The sequence below is a fragment of the Acanthopagrus latus genome, chromosome 6 (assembly GCF_904848185.1).
Source record: "Acanthopagrus latus isolate v.2019 chromosome 6, fAcaLat1.1, whole genome shotgun sequence".
Lineage (NCBI taxonomy): Eukaryota > Metazoa > Chordata > Actinopteri > Spariformes > Sparidae > Acanthopagrus > Acanthopagrus latus.
The window spans coordinates 30660216-30677634 of NC_051044.1; the positions used below are offsets into that span (position 1 = coordinate 30660216).

The following is a 17419-nucleotide window of genomic DNA, read 5'->3' on the forward strand; positions in this document are numbered from 1 at the left end:
TAGCCCGGTAATACCTTTGGGGGATGATGAAGCCACGCCGACAAAGACGTACCCATCGAGATCTGTCCCCACTCTGAGTCTCAACCTCCCTGGTTCCTAGACACTCCAGCCACTCTGCAGCCCAACTCAAACCCTCCACCTCATCCACCAACCTCGACACCCCCCACCTTCATCTCCAAACCTCTACCCACCTATCCTTCATCCACTGACTTCAACCACTTTTCCTCTATCCAACAACCTGACCCCTCTTTCCTATCCTTCCAACATCTTCTACCAAATCAAATAAACTACCCCAACTCTTGTTTGTAAAACAATCCATGTCATTTGTAAACTCAGAACAGTTTTTGCAGCCCATGCTTTGGCTTTATAAACACATGATGCAACCGGTTCTACTGTCCTGTTCCATGGTAACCATCTCCAACAAAAAACAGTTACTACTACTGGCATCACACATGCAAAATTATCTGTAGCACGGGACACTTGTAAACCTCTTAATCAACACTTCGATCTGGTTGGAGGTATAGGATCTCCAAGGGAAGAAGAGTTGCCTTCAGTGGTTTTGTCTCTTTTACCAGCCCTAAATAAGCATCTTGTCATTTGTGATGTAAATGTAGACATTAAGATTGTGATTCTCTCCTGGAAAACAATTTCTCTCTCTGGGACAACAAAAGCTAAATCAAAGACCATTTAAGTGATACATTTAATAACACGTACAGTTGTACCAGGAGGGGTGTAACACAGTGAAGGTATTTTTTATGAAATTTTGGGAGCCTTAAAAGAGGAAAACTGACCAACCTGAATAACAGCAGAACAGCCTGTGGAAATGTCTGGAAGTTGTTGTTCCTGTTGATGTATGTGCCATCAACCAATGCAATTTTACCAAATATCTGCATAAAAAAAAAAAAAAAAAAAAAAAAATTAGGGATAATGCCCACATTTGCATGTTTACATTTTACCATTAATATACACCAGTAAACCTGCTCTTGTATTGTTTCTTAGTCTATTTCCATACTTAAACCAAGTGGCACTAATTGTAATTACTTTTTACTTACACAACTTTTTTCTTTTTATATTTGTATGAACATTGCTAAGGCAGTCTAAGATCTGAGAATTTAATTGCCAACAACCACTTCACTGTAATTGTGACAAATATCTAAGACTTTGCCACTACATTTCTGTTGTTAGTGTTGCCAGGAAATATCTAGCTAAATACACCTTCACAAGGTGTTTTGAAATTCTGACATGTTTTGAAACTGGGGGGAACAAATTACACACATCATAGGTTAACGTTGCCTAAAGTTAATACATACTTACCACCAATTCGAATTTATTTTGTGTGTGTGTGTGTGTGTGTATGTGTGTGTGCGCGCTCACCTGCATTCCCACAACAGCATATATGAAGAACAGCATGAGAATGAGCAGTGCTACATAAGGAAGAGCCTGTAACATAAAGACCAATGACACTGTGAGACATAATAAAAACTCAATAATTCCAAACTACAGGATGAATGACACTGAGTGACGATACTGACCTGAAGTGATTTGATGAAAGTCCACAGAAGATTCCGTATCCCCTCAGAGCGATTCAAAAGTTTCACTAGACGCATGACACGAAACAGTCTGAAGAATGTGACTGATACACTCATGTTCTCAGAGGACTTGTCAGAGAGAGAGGAAAAATTAAGTTGTGGCAACTACTAAATTTCACCAAAATCAAATTAAAGAAAAGTTATAGAAACTCACTGCAATTGCTTGCATGGGATCCACTGCCTGTGGAAACATATTTTTTTCAAATGCTGCATTCTGACAAATGGCTAACAAACACACTTTTGCACATCTTATTGTTAACACAGCCTCATCTGATCATTTCATAAAGGAAACACTTGCGTAACAAGCAAAAAAAATGCTTTCATGCAAGCTTGTACAAATGGAAGATGATAATCGAATTGCAGGTACATTTTTCCTGCTGAACAAATCCCTGTGAAAAAGGTAGATATTCTCACATTGTCAGTTCAATTTATAGATTAACAGTGTTATTCATGCAAGATTCTTAGAACTAGTGCAAGACTGTTGTATTAATTTGCAAATATATGGGCTTATCATTATTGGTACATGTCATCCACTTAACATCTTTCGAGGTTGATATCAAAAGTCTTTCCAAAGCAAGATTATTGTAAGTGGTTTATGGAGGACAAGGAGGTAGACTTCTGAAGGTATCTCACAATAAAGTCATGTATGTAATATTCTACAAGAAAAAACAAGAGCGGTGATGACATGCCACTTGCTAACGTTTTCTCTCTGAGCCTCCTGGAGTCTGTCCTCTACCTCATTTCATCTCCCACTCGTGAACAGGTTGGTATATGGTTGGCCATCAGAAACAGCATAACACCCACAAATCTCTCATTGACCTCTTGCTCATATACCCCAGTGTCTGTCCCACCTAAATGTCCCCATCTGGCACTCCTGCAGTTACAGCCTGCTAAGTTGTACCGCCAGTACTTTTCTACTCACCTCACCTTCGTGTCTTCCTGCTAGTCAGCCACCCCCACCTCGTTGTCAGACTCACCTCACCTGGACTCTGTTGCAGCTCATCTGTAGTCAGCCAGTATAAATACTCCTCTAGCTCTGCTTGCTGAGATAACCCATGGTAGCACGAAAAAGGCTACAATCACATACTGTATTCAGGAGGCAAGATGCTTGACAACCATCCTTCTGTCCACACTGTAATAATGCATTTTACCACAATGACATAATTTCCAGAGAATCCAATAAACTAATCTATGAACTTGAGTCTCTAGACTTCTCAGTGAAAAGATTGGGGAGCAGATGGGTCCTGTCCGGTCCTTGTCCCACTATGACCAAGAGCTCAGAACATTTTAGGCAACTTTTTAGTCTGCACCAGTGGATGCAAAACTTTTCACTGCCACTAGAATTTGCTCCGTTATGTTGTCTTCTTCTTGACTACTTTTGGGACCTTTCTTAAAACGAAAGTTACGTATGTATCTACGGTTCTATGAATCCTGGATGACCGCCAGAGGCAGTGCTTCAGCACTGAATGTCTCCATCTCGCGCATGCGCAGGTCGAGTGTTAATTCCAACAAAGTCACCCGTGACCCCTGACGGTACCGGCTAGCCTATATCTTCCGGTGACGTCAGAGGATCTGTTCCTGCAGAATCTTCTCGCGAAACCACAAGGATTCTGAGTGACAGAACGCTCTGGCGGTCATCCAGGATTCATAGAACCGTAGTTACATACGTAACTTTCGTTCTATTTCATCCTTACTGACCGCCAGAGGCGGTGCTTCAGCACTGGATGACCCATAACAACAAAGTCACGAGGAATGCCAATACATACCTCAGTGAGAGGAAGCAGTAGAGGTGGGCAACAGGGCCACACCCAGTGGGTGGGGGGTGGCCACATTCACCCGATAGAACCTGGAAAAGGTAGTTGGTGATGCCCACGATGCCGCATCACAGATATCCCCCAGGGGCACACCACGCAGAGCCGCCCATGATGTAGAGACAGCCCTAGTAGAGTGGCACCTCACCACGGATGGCAGGGGGTGACCACTGTGTTTATATGCCTGGGTGATGGCATCCACAATCCAATGCGACAGTCGCTGTTTGGAGAGGGCAAGGCCTTTCTTAGGACCACCATAACAGAGGAACAGCTGTTCTGACCGTCTTATGCTTGAGGTTAGAGTTATATAGGCTCTTAAAGCCCGCACGGGGCACAGCAGTCCTAACCTTTCCTCCCCTGCAGGGGGGATAAACTGTGCAAGGTGGATAGGTCGATTAAGGTTCGACAGTGACAGAACCTTAGGAAGGAAAGCTGTATTCGGCCACAGAGTGACCCCTGAGTCATCTGAGTTCCACCTCAGGCATGAGTCACTCACCGAGAGAGCATGTAGCTCCCCGACACGCTTTGCTGAAGTGATGGCAAGGAGAAAGGCGGTCTTAGCAGACACCCACTTCAACTCTGCCTGCGCCAGGGGCTCAAAGGGAGGCAGACACAAAGCATCCAGCACCAGGGGTAGATCCCATGCTGGAATTCTCTGTGCCTTCGGGGGTTGTAACCTCAGGGCTCCCCTTAGGAAGAGGGACACAAGTCTGTGGCACCCCACGGTGCTGTCATCAACTTGGGCTTGTCGAGAGGAAATGGCCGCCACATACACCCTCAAGGTAGCAGGGGACCGTCCGCTGTTCAGGAGTGACTGTAGGAACTCCAAAATGTTTGGGATTGCAATGGCCAGACCCAGAGCTGCAGGCGATGAGGGTCGGGATGCCAGACCTGGCCCCCTAGCTGACCCATGCTGGCTAGGCGGGGGGCCGCCCACAACAGGAGGTCCCGGGACACCTGCAACAGTTCTGCAGACCTGGTTCCCCCTTGGTGGTTTATGTGAGAGACAGTTGAGACGTTGTCCGACCGTACTAGCACATGCCTCCCTCTCAGGAAGGGAAGAAAAAGCTGCAGTGCCATGTGCACATTGATATGGTCCGAGCGGTCCTGTGCAGGCCACAGGCCTTGAGCTGTCCGATTCTGCCACACAGCACCCCACCCTGAGCGGGATGCGTCTGTTGTGACAGTCTCCCGCCGGGATGCAATGGAGCCCATGAGCATGCCCTGAAGGAGAAATGATCTCTCCCTCCATGGGGCCAGAGCAAGGAGGCAACGCCTTGACACTTTGAGCTTCCTGTCCCGGTGCCGCTTGGCATCCAAGTGGAAGCTGTTTAGCCACCTCTGAAGGGGACGCAGTGCCAGCAACCCTAAGGGGACCACGGTGGCAGCTGCCGTCAGCTTGCCTAAGAGGCGCATATACTGGACGTAGCGCAAGCAGCAGCCCTCCTGGAAGAGGAGAAGGAGGCGGAGGATGTTGTCCACGCGCCGAGGTGATGGACAGGCCTTCATGGCAACGGCATCCAGTGTCATCCCCAGAAAGAGTGTATTCTGTGAGGGGACCAGGCAGCTCTTTGTGAAATTCACTCTGAGACCGAGCTGGGCCACATGTGAGAGGAGAGTCGCTGTATCGCTGGTCACCTGAGACCGGGACGGCGCACAGACCAGCCAGTCGTCCAGATACGGCAGGATCTTCATGCCCTGCGCCTGCAGGGGTGAGAGGGCTGCCGCCACACACCTGGTGAAAACCCGTGGGGAAAGGGAGAGGCCGAACGGGAGAACCCTGAACTGAAAATGACGGCCCTGAAAGGCAAACCGCAGAAATTGTCTGTGGTGTGGTGCTATGGGGACATGAAAGTATGCATCCTTCAAGTCTATTGAAGTAAACCATTCCCCTCTGGCAACAGTACGCAGAACCTCTGCAGTACTGAGCATGTGGAACTTCAACACCTTCAGGAACCTGTTGAGTCCCCTCAGGTCGAGGATAGGGCGGAGTCCGCCGTCTTTCTTTTCGACAAGAAAGTAAGTCGAATAGAACCCCCCGGGTGACAGGGGGTCTACTGGCTCGATGGCACCCTTGTCCAGGAGGGCGGACAACTCCTGGTTGAGGGCATGGGCTTTTGCCGGGTCGCGTATGATGGTAATCCTGACCCGGCCGAAGGCTGGGGGCCGGCGTCGAAACTGAAGTTTGTAACCATGGGTTAAGGTGGAAATCACCCAAGGGTCCGTGGTGGAAGCAGCCCAGTAGCTGAGCTGCTGCTGGGAAAAACAGCCGACGACCGGCCCCGGATTCTCGGCGCCTGGTCCCCTGGCCTCTAGAGGCCCTGGGGGGACGACGGGCAGCGTCAAAGGTCTGAGGTTGTCTGGAGGGTGGACGTTCGGGGGCTCGAAAGCCCTGAGGACCTCTTTGTTGTTGAGCTGGTCGCTGAGACCTAGGGTAGCCGCTGGGGAGAGTCTGTGGCTGAGAGCGGCGCCTGGGGGGAGCTGAGGAGCCCCCCGGCCTGCTGGGAGGAGGCATACTCCTATGAAGCCCAGAGAGCTGCTGTCGCGTCTGCCTGGCCTGGACTGTGCGCTCAAGCGCCTCTACAGCAGCCGACCCAAAAATCTCGCCGGGTTCCACTGGAACGCTGCAGAGGGTTCTCCGACACTGCTGCGTCATAGGCCTTAGAGAGCAGGTCATCTGTAGCCCGACACTGGTGGCGCGGACACCTGGCATCCGGCCTCAGAGCCTCATCAGGTGAAACGATGAGAGCCGCTATAGCTGGCTCAACTGCTGGCATGTGGGCCAAGCCGAACTTGGCTGCATCCTGCATAGCTGCCAGGGTCCGGCCATCTGATGCTGCATGAGAGAGGGCTCTAGTATCTCTCCAGCATGCGTGCAACTCCTTCAGGTATTCCTCTGACGGAGACACAGTAAAGGTGGCAGGGGCTGGACCACGCCTGAAGAAAGCACTGGCGGGAGCTGGCTGAGCCTGCGGAACATCCAGCTGCAGGCAGGCCAGGGCCATACGAATGATGGCACCCATGGAGTTGTCCTCTGACCTCGCACTGCAACTGCGGGCTGAGGAGCGGGAGCTCGCCCCCGAGGTGTGGGAGGCAGCATTCTGGGGGACCACATCAGCCCCATAGTCAGTGAACTCAGTGGCTGAAGCTGCCAAGGAGAGCACATCCTCCTCTGGTTCGAGCATTGTAGCAGGGGAAGCAGGAGCACCCACATCCACTGCACCAGTCCCAGACTGGATGGCTAGGAAGAGGGATTTCATTTGATTTAGCTCCTCAGTCAATTGGTCCACCCTGGAGGCCAGTTTAGACTCCTTGACCCTCTTCCCAGAGGAGGTGCCTGCAGCCTCTGCTGCCCGACGTTTAGGTCGGCAGAGCTGTGCTGGAGGCAATCGCTGGGCTGGGGTCAACTGGTCCGGCTCTGGAACATGGCCCAGCAGGTGTTCAGCCTCAGCCAGTCTGGTAACACGCACTGCCCGGGGCATGAAGCTACAGTTCATGCAGGGGTCCTCTGAAAGTCCCTCCCTCAGGTGTTCGAGGCCAAGGCACGGAGGACACATATCATGACCATCTTCAGACTGCAGAGGGGCCAGACAGGCCAAGCAAAAGTGGTCACCAAGCATGGTGACAACTATTCAAATACAAACCAACTGAGAAAGACAACAGATGCTGGGAGAGGGAGCGAACGCACTGCCTTCACCAGCAGGTGTCACACAACAAACACAGTTAGTCTTAGTGGCTAGCACATCTGCTAACTACAAGGGCAACAGCACCCGCCTATGCTGGGAGCGGGAGCGAGAGCACTGCCTTCACCAGCAAGGGTCAAGCTGCTGCGCAAAAAACGGGCCCAACTGCAGGTGCCACAATAAAAGTAGGCCGACGAAAAACGCCGGCAAAACTGCCAGAGAAAACAAACACATCTCAGGATGCAGCTTTTATAGAAAAAAATATAATAATATACACCTATGATGGGAGCGGGAGCGCACACACTGGCTTCACCAACATATAAGAGTACAACAGAAAACGGATACAACCAACGGTGTACCGATTACACAGACAGTAGGTCAAGCGGGCAACGCTAGCTGCTAATGCCCGCCAATAACAGCACAAATGTCGGGAGAGGGAGCGAGTACGCTGGCTTCACTGACATAAAAGACTTCAATGGAAAGCGGGTACAATCAGCGGTGTACCGATTACACAGACGCTAGGTCCGGCAGGCAATGCTAACGCTAGCGCCCGTAACTAATAGCACAAATGTCAGGAGAGGGAGCGAGTACAGCGCCTTCACCAACCTTATTTAGCAAAGAAAGAGATACCCAAAGGAGACGTAACACAACGTCTGGTATACTCAGCCAGTTGTAGAGACGAACCGATGGTAATCCGAAGAGGTGTCCACGGCAAACCGCAACAAACCTTCTGTCTCAGCTCGTCGCAGCCCTTGGAGGGTGAGCAGCTCGCAGCTCCGACAGGTTGTCGCAGGGCTACCAGCGACGAAGTAGCAGTGAAGTACACGTTTTAGTTCAGCTAGAGCTCTCTGATGTACGTCTACCTGCAAAGCGAGAAGATGAGAAGGAACAGATCCTCTGACGTCACCGGAAGATATAGGCTAGCCGGTACCGTCAGGGGTCACGGGTGACTTTGTTGGTATTAACACTCGACCTGCGCATGCGCGAGATGGAGACATTCAGTGCTGAAGCACCGCCTCTGGCGGTCAGTAAGGATGAAATGGAACATGGTTGGTTGAATCCTTAAAGGGTGAGGAACAGGAAACAAAAACGCTTGATTTTCTCCCATTTAGCCTAAATTGATGGTTACCCCAGAAAGAGCCAAGCATCCTAGCTTTCTGTGTCATAGCTCTGTCCCAGACATTGGTGATCCCGCTGGTGCTCCTTCTGTTTCCTTTGATAATTCGTTAATTCCTGTTAGAATCAGGCAGTGTGCAATATCAAAATCAATTTAGTTTTACTCAACAATCTGTTAAACCAACATAAATTAAGACTTACAACGCTGTTATGAACATAAACAATTTTCATTCATATAATGATGTCAGTAGAAGGTTTAATCTTGTATTGGTATGGATGGATAGGACAGCAAAATATCAGAACTCAGCAGTTTCAGTCAGAGCAGATAACATTGCTGCGCTAACCCAACCCTTATAATCATTTATCTTAAGTGTTAAGAATGTCTTCAATGTGAATGTTATGCAAAACTGAAACAAGTGAATAGTTACTGTGCAGCCATGAAGACAGTAAAGTCCTCCAGAGGAGGCTAGTGCTGCCTGTGAAAGGGAAACACAAATTAAAGAAGATTATGTCAGATTAGACAGAAAGAGCCCTTTAGGATGTAAAAATGAATATATGGCAAAAGACAGAAAGGAAAAACAATGTCAGTCATTCATAAAACAAAAGATAGCACCACATATACCTGCATTCACAAGATTTACTGTATGCATTGAGACTATCAAATAACATTTGACAACATAAGTTGAGTCATCTCCCTTGTGAATATGAAAAAGAAAAAAATATTTTTGGTACAGACACAGATTAAGTTTTCAGAGATACCAACAGGATTAGTGTTAGCGTCCAAAAGGTCACACATCAAGTCCTGTAAAGTAGCTGTCCTGCTCATAAATCCTGGGCACTATCAAAGCGGTCTAAAAAGACTTCTTCTAGAAGCTAGAACTGTACCGTTTCCTCTTTCCTATTAAGTTCATAACTACAGTATTTAGCTTTGCTAATTTAAATATTCCACAGTAAAAATATCATCTGGGAAGCAAATGTCATAATTTAAAAGCCTATTTAACAAGTCTAAGTAAGCTTTAAATTTAGCCACCCAGGCTGGTTTGAGTGTTCTGCACGTCGCATGCTTGCTGGGTCAGATCCAGCAGATTGTGAACTTCCTCCACAGGAGCCCGACAGCCACTGCTGTGTTGGCTGCGAAGCAAAAACTACTGCCCGGCCCGGACATCAATGAGCACAAGCAAATTGTGGACATTACCACACGCTGGAATAGCAGCCTGGACATGTTGGAATGATATCTCGACCTACAACCGGCTGTGGCTGCTGCTCCGTTTAGCCCAGAAGTCCATCGTAATGCCCCGTGAAATCAACAGACTGGACAACTTGGACTTCCGTGATGCCGAGGACATCATGAAACTTCTCAAAACTTTGTTGGGTTTTGTTCATCACTTAGCACGGTGGTGACTGTCTTCAATGTCCCTTATTGTGCCCTTAAAGCACACGATTGAGCAGAACATGCTGCCTGTGGAGGAAGAAAGCTATCTTCAACAATTTATCATACAAATACACTGGGCCTGGGGACAACCATCTGCTGGACTGCACTGTGTTTGACCCCAGATTCTGCTCTCTACCTCATCTTATCAAAGATCAGCGCCAGGATGTATTCCAGAGGGTGAAGGAGAGAGCTGTGCAGATGCACAACCAGGTACTGATAGGGTTGTAACCCCAAAGGGGTTGTGCCGGTTTATTATCAAAATTGGGCCGTTTTTTTATTTTATTATTATTATCATTATCATTATCATTATTATTATTATTATTATTATTTGTTGACTGCCACTTGTCAAGGCCACGCCCCTCACACCGTAAGTCTGATTGACTTGATATTTGACACACAAGTCCAGCTCCATGTGCTCTACAAAAAAGCTCCGGCTACCTAGATTTTTTGCTAATTTGCATGATGTGAAAAACAGTAAAATGAATAAAACTTTTGAAAGATTGACTCGATCAACACCAAATTTGGGATAAGGCTTCAGAGGATGAAAAGACACATTTCTATTATAAAATGAGCCAGATTGGTCTGCCTACCAAAGCATGTTGAGCTCAACCTATAGGGGGTGCTATAAATGCTACACATGCGTGGCCTATTCATCATTAACCATAATTGTTTGCCTTTTAATAATTCAGGGCGAGCTGGAAGGATCCAGAGACACAAAACCTGGTACGCTGAGTATAAATGACGTCCAAATGCTGCTCCAAAAATGTTATCCCAATCCGTCAGACGGGGGTGCTGTAACATAGGGTGTAATCTTTGAAAGGCTCTCCCTGCCAAGCCATAAGTGCTGTTTACTTGAAATTTTTCAGACATGTTCTCCTGATAGTCCTCTAAAAAAAAGCCTCTTGCACCATGAAAGCCGCTATTACAGATTTTTTGCTAATTTGCATAACGTTAAAAACAATAAAATGAATAGAACTTTTGAAAGATTGACTCCATCAACACCAAATATGCTGTACAGCTTCGGGGAATGCAAAGACAAATTTCTACAGTAAATCAGCCAGATTGGTCAAAAAACATGGCCGCCAGGGACCCATGTATTTTTGAAATAGGCAGGGCTTAGAAATGATTTGCCATAACTCCCACACCCTTTATGCTATCATCACAAAACGTGGTGGGTGGGTTCAAAGCATGGCTGGTAATCTGCCTACCAAAGCATATTGAGGTAAACCTATAGGGGGCATTAAATGCCATTAGCGCGTAGCTGAAAAAACAGTTTGGAGAATCGGGTCAGGTGCAGTTGCTGGGTCCCGTATGGTTGGGACTGATCCTTTTATGAGGGTCAGTGTCAAGGCAAAGCCAGCTTTGTACTGACTGATGTGAAGCGATTAGCACACACACACAAGCTAACACGAACCATAGCCTGCACATTGTCTTAAAATATGAAATGCAACCACTGTCTCTTCTGTTGTTCTGTAGCTGGGAAAGAATATAGGCACTTATGTTGATTTTTACAACCAACAACAAAGCTATTTGCGTGTCTAGCTTTGAGCGACGACATTGTGAAACACTGCTGTCTCACTGCTGGACACACTGAACTTCACCTCGGGGATGAACGCCCCCCTCTCAGATATCTCCTATCACTGCGCAGAGGAGGTCGGCCTATGATAATGACTCCTTTTGTTACGTAAAGAAAGGAGCATATTCTGAACAGCCTGCAGGAGCACCATGTTACCAGTGAGTGGGCTGCAGAGACCATGCAGTAATCACTTGTCCTCCTCATTCCGGAGTTGGTAGGCTCAGGGAGGACCAGCTTAATCATGAACCATATCAAATCGTGAGTTCAGTGTATCGTTATATCCCTACTCTCTAGGGACAGCTAGTGTATGTGTGGGTGTGAGTGTGTGAGTCTGTGTGTATTTGTGTATGTTTCTGTGCATGTCTGTGGGGGTGGGAGGGTTGGATTTTTTATTTGCCGTTTCTCTTTTTCTGTTGTTTTTAATCTATGTAAGGCACTTGTAAGGCACTTTGAGCTATGTTTCTGTATGAAAAGCGCCATACAAATAAAGTTTGATTGATTGACTTCCAAGAAATTTACTCTGAAGCAGTACTGTGCGGATGGCAACAATGGAGACACACCAAGTGTAACATATTTAACATGCTACGCTTAATTTAACATAGGCACAGGTTCTGTAATTTTCTATAATATGACATTCAAATAAATATTGGTTCAGCTCATAAGAGACGGTCATGACAACATAAGTTGTACTGAGAATATCCTTAAAATTTCACAGACAGTCTGTAATGTGTAGGATTCAGATGCTCTTGCACAGACTATCAGAGACCTGAATAATGTGAGAATACATAAATCATAAATACATGATGCTGATGAAGATTCTCATACATCCAGGTCATGGTAATTGTTTGTGCTGTATCATAGGCAATTGGAAGTCCTCAGTTTCTTTAAGACATTTCACCTCTCATTCAAGAGGCTTCTTCAGTTCTAAATAACTGGAGGGGAGTCGCAGGCTTTAAATCCCTATTTTGGTGTGTCACTTAGGAGTCATCAAAGTCTGTGTAAAGCAATACTTTTTCAGGTCAAGTCAGGCCTGGTATACTGATGAAATAGGATTGTGGCCGACCCCTCCCATTCCAGACTTTTTTGACACTCTCCCCTCTGGCAGGAGGCTGGGGTTCATCAGGATCAAAACTTCACTTGTAAGGTGAAAGTAGAAAGACAACACTGTGGTCCGCAAAGCTGAGTGGTGGATGAATCCACATTTTGTTGTAATGAAGGCCAAACACTCTTGAATCGACAGCTGTTATAATCACAGACAAACACTGGTGCCTCCGGGTATTTATCCTGCATGTCATCATCTTGAGGTTTGGGGCGCAGGCTTAGCTGTGGATTTTGATTTCATTACACCACCAGCTGTTGAAATATATGTCGACCTGTCCACCTCAATCCATGCCCAACTCCCTCCTCCAATCTGCCCTGAAGATGTTTAAGTTGTCAAGGTATACCTCGGAATCTGGGACAGCCTCATTAACCCAGGTTTCAGTCAGTTTCCGTCTTGAAAGTCGTCTCCACCATGCATTTTGTATGTAGTTTGTCTGACACTGCATGTTATAAGCTTTTCAAACTGCACATTTGCCAGGATGACCGATGGAAGAGGGAGTTTGGATCATCATGGGATGGATCTCTGCTGTGGGGAATATGGATGATTTGGCACTGTGAAGCAGGGAAGATCAGAGTTGTTGCAGTTCCTCACACCTATATGCGAGTTCATTTTTGCTGCAAAACTCAGCCAGTAATGCACCACTCTCATGGGTTACAATGATGGTATTTATTCCCCAAGTAATCTCCGGGCTATGCCCATGGTTATCTCCTCCAAAGCTCACCGGCTACAGCAGTTGTCCATCTGCGTCAACTAACAGTCACTCATTATCCAAAACACAGGTGTCTGTCCCCAGCTGCATCATAAGCCAAATTAGTTGTTCAATATTTGTATGAAGAATTTTAAAAAGGAACCAAAAGAAGATCAGTGAATGGAATAGGCTGAAAATAAAGCCCAGCAATCAGGCTATTATGGAATGGAAGCATTTTTTTGTACCAGACTGTAAACTGTGTTTATGGCTGCTATAAAGTTGGCAGAGGTGGAAAAGAACACGTTATCTGTAGAAGTATAAGTACCCCTTATTTCTGCTGCCTTATTTCTGCTCTGCATTTATTTGCAAAGCTAACCTCACTTCATATTAACAAAGCAATTAAAATAAAGGCAGAATCAGTATTATTTGTCTGAGCTGTTTGTTAACACAACTGAAACTTAATTTATTGTTGAGTCTCATTCCCAGGATATCAAATACCAACAATTTCTTACTGGGACTGAATCGCTTTTGGAGGCAGCCTCAAGTGGCAATTTGCGGAACTGCAGTTTTTGGTACTTCTGAGTTGGTGTAATTTTTCAGCCCTGCCAGTTGGCACTTGAGAGCGCAGCGCCTACGATGCTTTTCCAAAGATTAGCAGGTATATTTACCAGTTTCACCATCTTGGATGACTATGTTGGCATGCTTACATTTGCTAATTAGCATTTGACATACAGTTCAGTGAAGGCTGATGGTAATGCAATAAACCAAACATCAAAAAGTCAAGGAATCAAAATATATGAAATATATTAAAATATATTTCAAACACTGTAACATAACCCACAGACAGAGAGACAGAGACAGAGAGAGAGAGAGAGAGAGAGAGAGAGAGAGAGAGAGAGAGAGAGAGAGAGAGAGAGAGAGAGAGAGAGAGAGAGAGAGAGAGAGAAAGAAAGAAATGGTACTCACATCAATTTCACTCAGCATGACATCGACAACACTTCCTATGACGATGACGAAGTCAAAGACGTTCCAGGGATCTCCAAAATAACCCTTAGAAAAAAAAACAAGGCAAGTGTTGATGTGTATGTCTTGGGATGCCACTGACCATGATGCATGTATCCACACAAAAGTTCATTGGTGTATCTCTTTTCCCATAAAAGTATGCAGTATGTGTGCATGCACATGCTTCAAATCATAGTCACCTTAGCAAATTTTGTTCTGAATACAGCTAGTTAATGCATGCCGTCTGTAGTCTGTTGTGGAATGTGCTACCTGTGTTCTTTTTCACTGAGGTTAAAGTTTTCCTTTCCACATTACCAAAGATGTGCCTTTCTTGGAACCAACCCATTCACAGAGAAGTAGACAGAAAACATAAATTTGCTTCTCCTTAGAATGAATACAAAAGTTAATTACCCTGTTGACAAAACGCAATATAGAACCTCTTGAGCAATCTAGTAAGTATCTCTGGTCACTAACAGACACATATGTATATTGATAGTGGTTAGAGTCTAGCAGCCTAAATTACTCAATTTGTTACAGATAACAATTTAAAGGACTGGATATAATTTTAGTTTAAAATTAAAAATTAAAAATGAGTGCAGTGCCAGTAGGAAATATGTATTCCTATAGAAAAGTGTGGGGTTAAGTAGCTTTTTCATGGATGGCCAAATGAGGCTGTATTTGAAGGTGGGACTTCAGGCATATTTAGGCTTGTTGTGAAATCCGATATTCCAGGGATTGGCAGTTTTTGACTATTATTGACTTTGCCCTTATATTTCACCTTAAAAACTATTAAGGTGAAACACAACCTCACGTGTGACTGTACAGTTATTTTTTTTTATTTTGACATACTGTGTTAACACAATGGACCTAAAATCACACACACAAAAAAAAAAAAAAAAATCCAAGCAGAAAGTTAAATTTTTTTTTTTACTGTGAAAACCACAAATATGTTTAACAAACCATTTGTTATTACTTATAATGCAAATATAAATTGTTGTTTGCTACAAATGTGCATACATTTTAAAAATGTACAAAGTTATATATAACTGTTTACATTTAAATGCAGGCAATGCTCAGGTCTGCCTGAGCTCCTTCCAGCTGAATGAAGAGCTGCACTGCCTGCTCCACATTCAGCATATCTCCACTACACACTACATAACACATTAACTACACACTCCAAACATGCTAAATGTCACAAATCTCTCAACTCTCAATATCGCTGTCTCTATCGCTGTCTCTACACCGACTGTCGTTGCCTGTCATTCATCCACCTCCGTCCCTCCCACAACTTCCCGTTCCTTAACAACCAAACTTGCTGCTTGACACTTTCGTGACAAAAGCCTGTTTTTACCGTTTCTTCCTGCACCAGACACAAAGCAAACGTAACGGCAATGTTCGCGAAAAAGCATGGCGGACATTATTTACCCCAAATCCAGTTATGGATCTGCCGGTGCATCTGTCGACTCGGGAGGTGGGCTGTGGGGTTGGGCTAGCAGCTACCTACACATGAACATCCACAGATTCTGATTCCACTTTGTTGTCCGCACGTCTCCAGATCTCCTCAGACCCGAACAGACTCGGTCCGGACTCGTTTGGTCTCATTAATCCACAACAGTCAGTTTAGATGCACAGAACAGGACCGAACCGCCGGCAAAATCCCAGTCCAGCTTGTGCTGCTGCAGGTATCTGCTTGTTTCTTAAGGTATGTCGTGGGTTTGAGCTCTGCAGTGATTGGCTCTGGGGCGCACATGGCAACGGTGTGCAGTGAGTAGCTTTGGTGCACACGTGGCTGTGGTGGCTCCGTGGACAATGCTCGCGGAATTCATAAAGCATTTATGAAATAATTTATTAATGGTATCATTGTAGTCCAGGGGTACTCAAATACAAATCTTAAAAGGGCCACAAAGATTTTTTCCAATGACTCAAAGGTCCATGTATTGAGGTAGGTCAGGCCACATGCAATAATATTCTAATATTCAAAACAAAATGTCCTTTTCATCCAGAGCAACAAAATACGAACTAAAATAAAATGTCATTTCCATTTTAACATAATTTAAAATACATAGTTGAATATTTCCTCATTTTGTTTAACTTCAAACATTGTGTCCATCATTTCAGTCATGCATTATTTTATTTCATTGTGTCATAGATGTGACAAGAATCCTGCTTGCAGCTTGATATGACTATTTCAGTGTTTTTCTTTGTGTTGTGCTTATCTTTTAGGATTTTTTAGGAAATATCTCTTCATAATTCCTATGCTTTGTCTCATTTTGCTATTTCAAATTGAAAATCTTCATCACAGCTTCTCCTGGCGTATTATAACGCCCCTTGTGGACTGTGGCACAATGACTCTTGGGTATTCTGTTGGTGTTGGTATAATTATGGTTTGTGAATGTGTTTGTGAATAAGATGATACATAAGATTGTTGTGGGTTAATTCACGTCATTTGTTCTGTGATTATATGGTGTTGAGTTTTAACAAGGATGATTAAAAACTTTGGCACCTTGAGTGAAAAGGTGTTTGCTGGGAGACAATCTCCGTCTGTTAAACACCTAGTAGATCGGAAAATACATGATCAATGTGGTTGGAACTTGCAAAACTATGTAAGGCCAAGTCTTTGTTACAGCTTGGATGTTAAATAAATTCGGGTTGGAGGGAGAATGAATGCAAATTTGAGTTGCGGATTTTCACTGCCCACCTTGTCTCAGCAGTTTACTTGAAACACGCAATTTTCTCTTACAACCGGCAAGATGTGAATACGCAAACTGCTCCAAAAATGAAAGCTAAAGTTGAAAGTTGTGCTCATAGCAGAGAGAGACCCAGCTGTCTGCGTATCATTGGCATGGAGACAAGTCCCGGTGTACACATGCTGACCAAACCGAAACACGATAGTGAAGGAATAACAGTTCGCGGGCCACAAACAGGAGGCCGGGAGCCGCCTATTGAGGACCGCTGCTGTAGTCCAAACGAATCCAACGTCACACACCCTTGAACCAAGCAGCAGCCATGTTGAAACTCTCAGGTCAGCCTGATCCGCAGAGATATTTGAGGACCAGACACACAGACACGCACACACTCCTTGCTCATAGGGAGATGTAACAAACCCTATCAACAGAGAGTGAAGAGGTAACAGTCCTGGCATTATCTCCAGGATGCATATGTATTGTATTGAAGAGATATCCACTGCTAAGCAGCCAGGACCATCCCTTCCTGTGGTACCATGTCTGCAGCAAGAGGTAGTCTATTTTGCATATTCTTGCTTGGCTGTCCTTTATTCATAAAAGATGACTATAAATTGTAATTATATGGACCTAGTAGTAGACCAACTAAAATAATATCAACCAGTTCATAATTTTGTAACTACTTTGCATTACTGTTATGAGAGTCTGGAAACTATATATTTTTTAGGTCATTACAAGG

At 45.2% G+C, this 17419-nt stretch overlaps 1 protein-coding gene across 2 annotated transcripts in view; it reads right to left on the bottom strand.

Annotated features, from left to right (window-relative positions):
- The window catches only part of LOC119020797 (dihydropyridine-sensitive L-type skeletal muscle calcium channel subunit alpha-1-like), a 115866-nt gene that overhangs the window by 22935 nt on the left and 75512 nt on the right, over positions 1-17419 (bottom strand). For both annotated transcript variants that reach the window (XM_037100458.1, XM_037100459.1), the window contains 6 exons: positions 13964-14047; positions 8628-8675; positions 1744-1770; positions 1533-1658; positions 1375-1440; positions 796-887 (listed from right to left, as the gene is read on the bottom strand). In XM_037100458.1, coding sequence (XP_036956353.1) covers positions 796-887; positions 1375-1440; positions 1533-1658; positions 1744-1770; positions 8628-8675; positions 13964-14047 — 443 coding nt within the window. The remainder of the gene's footprint in view (positions 1-795; positions 888-1374; positions 1441-1532; positions 1659-1743; positions 1771-8627; positions 8676-13963; positions 14048-17419) is intronic.